This window comes from Octodon degus, unplaced genomic scaffold, assembly GCF_000260255.1.
Source record: "Octodon degus isolate 3935 unplaced genomic scaffold, OctDeg1.0 scaffold00002, whole genome shotgun sequence".
Taxonomy (NCBI): Eukaryota; Metazoa; Chordata; class Mammalia; order Rodentia; family Octodontidae; genus Octodon; species Octodon degus.
This window is the reverse complement of record NW_004524578.1, coordinates 2,991,588-3,001,090: the sequence shown is the minus strand read 5'-3', so window position 1 is coordinate 3,001,090 and position 9,503 is coordinate 2,991,588. Positions and strand designations below refer to the sequence as shown.

Below are 9,503 nucleotides of genomic sequence, written 5' to 3'. Positions count from 1 at the left end.
AAATGAAAGCAACTGCTTAATTGTTGACAATAGCTTTTTCTTAGTTTTCACTTCTTTCCTATCTCGCGTACTGACCATATGTGACTAAGGCACAGTGACCTTCTGCAGTGAACGCTGGACGAAGTTTAGATTCCAGGAGGCTTCCTTGAACTTACATGCGAATTTTAATTGGCAGAGGAACGAAGCAGATGAATTTTATCGTGGTAAGACAATGACTGCTGTGATGGTACATTTTCTGAGTAGGCCTGGGTCTTCAGTCTGTTTTGTGTTGTTATAAAAGGTTACCACAGACTTGGTAAGTTAGAAACAACAGATTTTTATGTGGCTCACTGTATGGAGGCCACGAAGCCCAAGATTAAGAGGCCGCTTGTGGTGAGGGCCTCTTCTGCTGTCATACGTGGAAGGTGCCACATACCGGCAGGGGACACTTGGAAGACAGAAATTCACCTACATAACAGACTTCTTCTTGAGATAGCTTACTCCTGAGATGGTATTCATCCGCTTACACTGGCAGAGCCTTTATGATGTCATCTCTCTTCTCGTCCTACTTTTTACTTTGGGGATTAAATTCCCAACACATGGCCTTCAAGGAAGACATTCAAATGATTGACAGCTTCTGGCAAGATCATTGGTGCCCCAGGATCTGCAGTTGGGTCTGCGGTGGCACCAGAAATTAGTACTAATTTGGAAGACTTCAGCATGCTTGCCTCGCAACGTGAGTGTGATCTTCCATTTAGTGCTGCAGCTCTGGTGCTATTATCAGATTGCATTTTCATATGGAATTAAAAACAAAAATTTTATGCTATTTACATTTAATGAAATTTTAATAAGGCTGTGTTTTGATGTTATTATTCAAATAATGTATTCTGAATTGCTTTCTTTTGAATATATTTGCATTAAAGAGGAAATCAATTTGATTTAGTTCTTTGAAGAGTTTACCCACTTTCCCGGTAGCTTGAAATAGAAAAGAGAAAGTCAGTCTCTTTGGAAGGCAGTAAACAGAAGAAAGCATTTGGCTGAGATCTGTAGGAGTAATGGAAGCAGATTGCTGATAGTTCCAGTTAATGAAATGACTCATTTTAGGCTTTAGAATTATACAATTAAAATATATATACATAAGCCGCACACATCACAGATTGCAAAGGATGATACCTCTGTTTTCTTATTGAGCCCTGAGGGTGATATATTAAGAATTAAGAAATTGAAGGGATCCACATTATTGCAATTCTTGATCGTTGATGCTGAAAATTAAATGGTAATCTCCAGAGAGTGTATTTCTCTGGTTACAGCGTTACCTAACAGCATTTCTGTTAAAATTCAGTTTGCGGGCCCAAGGAGCCCTTGACCAGTGAGGCCCTTTCGTCATACGTGGAAGAAGCTGTTTTGGCAAATGTTTTGTGTGGCAGTTTTTCATACTTGCCTGGCTGATGAAGTTTCATGTAGAAAAATATAAATATGCAAACGGAACAAGGCCTGCTTTTGCGGCAGGGCCTGTTCGACTGACGCTAAGGGGTGGCTGGGTTTAATGGTCAGAAGATGGGCACTTGGGCGCGGGAAGCTACAAAACTCTGAACACCCCCCGCGGTCTTACCACCTTCATCTTTCTCCCTCAATTATTGAGTTCCTTCCATTTGGAAACATGCGTGATTTTAATTCTCCATACGGTGGGAAAAGCTTGCCTAAGTTACTGCCCAAAACTTAGCAGGACGCCTGTTCAGCGGGAGTTCGGTTCTTTTTATTTGTAATGCTCTGGCAAGAACACGCAACGTATTAAAAGTATTGCTCAAGTATTAAGTGATGGTGCCGCCTCCCAGCACTGCGAAGGCTGAGGCAGAAGGATCTCCCTGAGTTGAAGGCCAGCTTGGGCTACGTAACGAGTTCGGTACCAGCCTGAGCAACATAGTGAAAACCTGTATTTAAAAAAAAAAAAAAAAAAACCCTGGCCGCCGGTCCGGAGTCACGTGCGCGCGGCCTCCCTGCGCAGGCGCGGTGTGTAGCAGCTGCCCCTTCTCCCCCAGCGGCGCCGCGCAGGCGGCGCGCGCTTCCCAACGAACGCGCAGGCCCCGCCCACGCGACGCAGGCTCGGCGCGTCGTGCGGCACTGCGCAGGCGCGCGGGCGCCGTCGCGTCCTTCCGACCGTTAGCGCGGTTGTCTTCTCGGCCACTTCTGGCCGCCGCCGCGCTCCGGCCGGCCCGCGTCATGTCGCAGAGGCCGAGGGGGCGCGGCCGCCCCAGCTTCCAGGCGGAGCACCGCGATGAGGACCGCGGCGCGGACCCCGAGGCCCCCAGCACGTCCCGCGCGGCGGGCGGCGCGTCCCAAGGCGCTCGCAGGTCCCAGGCCGCCCCCGCCCCGGGGCCGCGGACGCAGAAGCAGCTGGAGCTGAAGGTGGCGGAGCTGGTGCAGTTCCTGCTGATCAAGGACCAGAAGAAGATCCCGATCAAGCGGCTGGACATCGTGAAGCACGTCATGGGGGACTACAGGGACATCTTCCCCGACCTGCTCAAGCTGGCCGCCGAGCGCCTGCAGTACGTGTTCGGGTACAAGCTGGTGGAGCTGGAGCCCAAGAGCAACACCTACATCCTGATCAACACGCTGGAGCCGGTGGAGGAGGACGCCGAGGTGCGCGGCGACCAGGGCACGCCCACCACGGGGCTGCTGATGATCGTGCTGGGGCTCATCTTCATGAAGGGCAACTCCGTCAAGGAGACCGAGGTCTGGGACTTCCTGCGGCGGCTGGGGGTGTACCCCACCAAGCGGCACCTGGTCTTCGGGGACCCCAAGAAGCTCATCACCGAGGACTTCGTGCGGCAGCGGTACCTGGAGTACCGGCGGATCCCGCACACGGACCCCGTGGACTACGAGCTGCAGTGGGGCCCGCGGACCAGCCTGGAAACCAGCAAGATGAAAGTTCTCAAGTTCGTGGCCAAAGTGCATAATCAGGACCCGAAGGACTGGCCGGCGCAGTACTGCGAGGCCCTGGCGGAGGAGGAGGGCAGGGCGCGGCCCGGGCCGAGCGCCGCGGCCCCGTCCTCGTGAAGGCGCGCGGATCGCGGGGCTGCGGGCTGCGGGCGGCGGGCAGCGGGGAGCGACCTGTGCCCTCTTACTGTGTGCGGCCCTAGGCCGAGGCGCGCAGTCTGGGGAGTCTTTCTGGTGGTGCGTTTCATTGCCTTTGGCATCAGAGGTTTTCTAGCTTTGTAAAACTAACTGGGAAACTGTACTGTGGTTGCCATTTGAGAAAGCACATGGGTACATTGTTTTGGTGCCAGGAGGTAAAAGCAGAGCTATTGTGTGGTCTGTTATTCCACGTTGTAAGGAAAAGCCTTCCTAAAATTAAAAGTGTGATTGCCTTTTATTACCCGACCACTTCTGCTTTATTTTTATATATTTCCTTCAGTTACAGTTGTTACGCGTGCTTCCAAGCATTACACAGAATGTATTTTCTCTGAGTAACAGATTTTGTCGATTCAGAGATATTGATCCTTTCTGTTGCTGACTCCTTGGTTCCCTTTGAGGTTTTTGTTTTTGCCACTCTAGTTATTATAATAAATACTGTATTTTTGTAGTTAACTGTTTCATGTTTTTTTGGATTCTGAAGCTGAAGGACATTTTAAGGCTCAAACCAGCATCCTAAAAAAAAAACAAAAAAAAGTTTTGCTAAATATTATTTAGGTAAATAGTTTTTGTAAAAGTTGCATTAAGTTGGGTCGTGATGTAAAATACATTTTTCATCGTGGGTCCCAAACAAAGTTTACAGCCAAGTGCTTAGGCCTGCCTACCTGGGGCAGGCTGTCTGGGTGTGCAGATCCTAGCTGTACACAGCGTGAGGTAGGTTCTTACATAGACGTTTATTAACCTACAAAATGGGCTACTAAAACCACTGCTAGGACTTTTGGGTAGCGGTTAAAAAAAAGTTCATAGAAAGTTCTTGAAGTTCCTAGTGTGGAGGGTTTTAGTTTCTACGTCCTTAAAATGTAAAAACAATCTCTCCTTGGTCTGGTGCTACTTTTTGCTTTTTCTGAATTATTCTTAGAAATTACTGAGTCAAAAGTTATAATCACGTTTTTCTAGCTTGCCTCTGATACGATTCTATGGAGAAGCATTGTGAAATACCAGTAGAGCTTCCAGAGCTCGGGAGGGTTAGGTCACCCTGAGCCCAGAGCCGCTCCCTTCAGTAGAGTGCAGCGGTGCGTGTTGTGCTCTTCTGACTGAACTGAAATTATGGCTCAGGCCAATTTGTCAGCAGGGTGATTTGGGGATAGGTTTTAAGGTCTCTAAGTCTCAATTTCTGTATCATTAAAACGAGGAAAAGTAATGACTATCAAAGCTTGTTACATGGGTTAAATGAACCAGAAGAATTCCTGGCCTCATTGAATTCCGTAACACTTACCACGGTGCTATTCTATGTGGAGATTCCATGCATATTTTATTTAGTGAAGAAGTACAGTATTGGGGGAAGGTGCTGCAAAATAACCACCATGAGGTCGATTATTTTGGCTGAAAAAAGTGATCGTCATTGTACCAAGTGTCATGTAGAAGAGTTAGCCTGTGGTGGGGCTGGAGGAACACGAGATTTAGGTTTTATTCTGTTGAATTGTTTTGTTTTTGGCGGGGGGGTGGGGTACTGGGAATTGAACTCACAACTGTGCTTGCTAGGCAGGCACTTACACCACTGAGCTATCTCTCTGGGCCATGAATTGGGTTTGTCATTTATTCATGGAGTGGAGTTGACCTCAGTCCTTGAGGTCATTTCTTCTTTTGCATTTTATCTCAGTGTATTAATTATCTCTGCATCTGACGCTGGCATCTCCTCCTGTGCTGCGTTGTCGTCCCTGGTGAAAGTTATCGTTGCCCAGCCCCACTGCCAGGTGTATCTGAAGCAAGTACCACCCAGGGTTCTTCCAGAGAGCAGAAGTTTTCACTGTTCAGTTACTGGGGCCTATTACTGACACCCCCAGATGAAAGGATAGGTTGATTTTGGCATGATTTCAGGGCAGTAGGCCCTAGGCTGGATCCAGGGCAGAGCCGTGTGAGGGAAGGGCCCGGTTTGGGCTGCCGTAGCTGCCCACCTCACTCCAGCGAGAGTGGAGTGGAAGGGGAGGGTCTGGGGCAGCAGGACCTCAGGTCATCCCCCAGCGGCCCATCTCGCGCCAGGCCCTGCCTCCTGACGACATACTGCACCGCTCCTGAACTCATCAGCGAAGAGTCTGCTGAGGAGAGCAGCGTCCCCATGGTCCCGTCACCTGCAACCGTGAAGATTTGGGGCGACATTTTATTCTAAAGTGTAACAGGAATGTTAGCAATTACCCATTCGTGACTTTCGGTGCACATTTTAAAATATAAAATATTAGAAACTAGATTGTGCCCTGAAATCACTTTTTCCTCAGCCTTCTGGAAGTACCAAGTCTTCAAGTGCCTCGCCACTGTGTGAGTGAGTTCATGATTGTGCTGTGTATGTGTGTGCACAAGCAACTTAGGCCTTTGCTTTTGAAGGCCTTACAATTTCTGTAAGTGGTGGTGGATCCTTTTACATCTTGTTTCCAATTAATCATTGCATTTGTGATTTAGCCACATAGGTACATATAGATGTGCTACTCATTTTATTCTTTTTTGGTGGAACTGGGGATTGAACTCAGGCCCTTGCGCTTACCAGGGAAGCTGAGCCGTCTCCCTGGCCCCTTATTCTTTCATAGGGATAAAAAAAAAGTTTTGTTTTTTTCTCTGTTTGGTACCAGGATCAAACTCAGGGCCTTGCACTTGCCAGGCAGGCGCTTATGCTGCTCAACTATGGCCCCATCCAAAAAAGTTCGTTCATCCTATCCCTAAGAGCCAGAGTCTTCTTTCAATTTTTTGCTATTTTCAGCCAGCGTACAGTGCTTCCTTGGGTACATGTGAGAGTTCTCTAGCCATGTCTCAGTTACTCTTCTCTTTTTGGGACAAGTACCTGACACTCAAAATTAGGGAAGGGAAGGTTTATTGGGCTCACAGTTGCTGGAGGTTTCAGTCCATACTTGGCTGGCTCCCAGGCAGACTGGCACATGGCAGAGGGCAGCAGCATGGTGGCGGAAGGCAGCAAAACAGCAAAAAAGGAGAAGTAGCAGCAACAAATGGCTACAGAGAGGAAATCTGTCTCTTAAATTGCATTGACTGTCTGCCCCAGGCTGCAAGTAGTATTCACACCCATAATCCCAGTGGATTATGAGTTAATCTCAAACTCTAGAAGTCCACCCCATGATTGTATGAGGCTTTGGGGGGACAACTGGACACAAACCATAACAAGCCAGAAACAAATATAGCAATCAGGAGCTATTGTCAATGACTCTTGGGCTTGTGTCACGTTACACATGGTTTGCTTCTTTTTGTTTTGTGTTTATTTTTTTGTTTTGACTTGTTTTTCTGTTTGGTACAGGGTCTCACTACACAGCTTGGACTCATAGTGATCCTCCTGTTTTCTGCCTCCCCAGTGCTGGAATTACAGGTGTGTGCCACAATGCCCGGTGACAGGAGCAGCTCAGCGCCTCCCGGGGGTGGGGCTGGTGTGGCATGTGGTGCTGGGGATCGAACCCCAGTCCCAGTGCTTGCCTAAGCACGAGCTTAATCCGTTGAGCTATCTCACTGACCCTGCATTTTTTTTTCTTTTTTAAATACTGAGATGTAACCTAGAAAGCATTGAAAAAAATCCCTTTTACTTTTTTAAGCTTTAATTTATTTATTTATTTTGAGACAAGGTCTTACCTTTTTGCCTAAGCTGGCCTTGACATCACGATCTTGTTGCCTCAGTCCCGTGAGTAGCTGGAATTGCAGACACGCGCCTGTCTGGCCCACCAAGCCATTTTTGTATGCAGGTTGATTTTTGCTTTTATACCTGTCAGCTCTGTCCTGAAACGCTTGTGACTACTTCAGCTTTTTATGATCTTTTCAGCCATTTTGCTAGTGATAAAAGTCTTGTGGTAGGAACTTGGGCCTCTTATTATTTGCTTATGTGTCTCCCTACCTTTCACTTTCCCTTTTGACAATAAGTTTTATATCTGTTAGACATTTTCTACTCTTACTGATTTGTAAAAGTTCTTTATATGTTGTGCATATATAGTATTGCTATATCCATTTGAAAATACTTTTTACAGTTTTACTTTTTGTCACAGTTGATTTGATCTTAATGTGTTATAACTGTCTATGTTTTTAAGAGCTATATTTTTTATCTCTTTAAAATATTTACTTATTTGGTATGGGGTCTCACTGTACAGCTTGGACTTCTAGTGATCCTCCTGTCTCAACCTCTGGGATTACAGGGGTGCAGCGCCATGCCTGGCTTCGGGGCCTACCCAGCATGCCCAGGGGTTTGGGGGCTGGCACAATATGCGGTACCAGGGATCAAACCCAGGTCCTTGTGCTTGCCAGGCAGGCACTTAGACAGGCGAGCTCCTGCCCCAGCTCTAAACTATTTAATTTTAATAAAGTATTAGCTAAGCATTTTGGACAAATATCTGAAAAAATTGTTACATTGAGTCAAATACTTTTCCTGTGTTTACTGAGATGATTATCTGGGTATTTCACGGTTTCATTTCATCTTGTTATACTACATCGATTTACCTGACTGGAACAGATCACCCTGGGTCGTGGTGCCCATCTTTTGTTTTCTTTGTATTATTAGTTTCTAGCTTATCTTCATCAGAGTAGCTGCTTTGTATAAAATATATTTTATCCCTAGAAAAACTTTTTCCTGAGGCATATATACATTTTTGGTAGTATCTATCTATCTATCTATCTATTCATAAGTGATACTGGTCTATGGTCTCTTTTTGTTTGTTCGTTTTTGAGGCCCGGGCTGGCCTTACACTCAGCTATGTGATGCAGGCAGGCCTGGAGCATTCAGTGATCCTGTGCCTCAACCTCCCAAGTGCTGGGATTACAGGGCTGTGCCCCCGTGACTGGCTCTTACAATATTCTAGCTGTAGTATCAAGGTAATGTTAGCCTCATAGGATGAGCTAGGAAGTGTTCCCTCCCTTCGAATTTTGGGAATTGAGTAAGATTGACACTAATACATTAAATGTTTGGGAGAATTCACCAGTGAACCCAGATCGGCCTAGACTTTGTTTGATTTTGGTTTCTGTTTAACCAGAACTTAGAAATATATTGAAAATTTGTGTTTCTGCTTGAGTCCCTTTTGTTCACTTGTGTTTCTGTCAAAGATAAAGCTGGAAACCAGTTAAAGTAGCAAGGACAGAACCAAGGAAGCTTGAATAGCTGTCCAGGAAGGGAGCAGGAAAGAGAGAGAGCAGGTGGAAGGGGTCTCCGAGAAGTAAAAAGTACAAAAAGCAGGGCCTGGCCCTCGTGAAACCAGCTGGCTGTGTTAGCTAGGCTTTTCAGAGCCACACTGCCACCCTCCTGCAGCGGCGGGGAGCCAGGGCCCCTCCTGAGGCCCGGCTGCTCGGAACAGTGACTGCATGGTACAGCCTTGCACCTTCTCGGGCAGCTGCTGTAGGGGACCCCAGTGTCCTGAGGCCTTGAGCTGCTAGATACGAGGTAATAATTTTCTCAAGTTTTACGAAGCCACTGTGGAGGCCTCAGTGAACAGAGAGGGCTCACGAGCCAGGGAGAGTGTTCAAAGAGAAGCTCTTCACAGTTGCTCAAGATTTGCCAGTTTCTTTTAGATGATCTAATTTGTTGGTATACAGTTATTCACTAGATTCCCTTACAATGTCTAGGCCCATATTATTGTCCCACTTTTAATTTCTTATTTTTAGCTTCTATGTCTTGTCATCTGACGATTTGTCAATTTGAGTGATATTTTCAAAGGGTTCAACAGATGTCCCTATTTTTATCTTGTATCTCATGTATTTCATTCTCTCTCCACTACTCCTTCCTTCTGGCTTTAGTCTGTGTTTCTCTAGTTTCTTATGTTGTAGATCTAGATTCTTGGGTTAAGATCTTTTTCAGTATAGGCACTGGCAGCTGAAAATTCCCCTCTGACCCCTGCTTCTCCTACATGGCATTTATCTATGTGTTTTCAGTCTCAAGTTTGATTCTAATTAGTGATTTCTTCCTGTGCCCATTGGTTATGTGGTAATTTGTTGTCTAACTTTTGTGTACTATATTTGTTTGATTTTAATTTTTCTTTGGATTTAATTTCAGGATCCTATTTCCTTATTGCTATCATACCTAGGTTTTTTGTTATTAAAATGGATTATTGAGCTCTCCAGCTGTTATCGTACGACTGTTTCCTATATTCTGTCAGTGTCTGCTTCCTACGTCTTGGGGCCTGATTCTTACGGTGTGTATGCTTATAGCTGTCTTCTGTTTTGGAGTAACTCACTCCTTTCCTTGGTCTCTTGTGTTAGGAGAGCCACAGCTCTTCTCTAGGTAGTTTGCACTAAATGTGTGTGTGTGTGTGTGTGTGTGTGTGTGTTGCCTTGTCACTGTAAACCTTTTTTTGTCTGTGTGTCTAAAGTTGGTCCTTTAGTTAGTATATGATTGAGTCATTTAAAAAAAAACATCTTTTCTGCCA

The 9,503-nt window shown here is 46.1% G+C and overlaps 2 protein-coding genes across 2 annotated transcripts in view; both read left to right on the top strand.

Annotated features, from left to right (window-relative positions):
* The window catches only part of Fam189a1 (family with sequence similarity 189 member A1), a gene marked incomplete at its 5' end in the record, with an annotated part of 478,529 nt that overhangs the window by 337,781 nt on the left and 131,245 nt on the right, over nucleotides 1-9,503 (top strand). The gene's annotated exons all lie outside the window — the stretch shown is intronic.
* On the top strand, nucleotides 2,120-3,352 carry Nsmce3 (NSE3 homolog, SMC5-SMC6 complex component). The gene has a single exon (XM_004623238.2). The coding sequence runs from the start codon at nucleotides 2,200-2,202 to the stop codon at nucleotides 3,034-3,036; it is 837 nt and encodes a 278-aa protein (XP_004623295.1). The 5' UTR covers nucleotides 2,120-2,199; the 3' UTR covers nucleotides 3,037-3,352.

Coding starts and splice junctions, on each gene's coding strand:
- Nsmce3 (XM_004623238.2), top strand. CDS start 2,200: ATGTCGCAGAGGCCGAGGGGGCGCGGCCGCCCCAGCTTCCAGGCGGAG.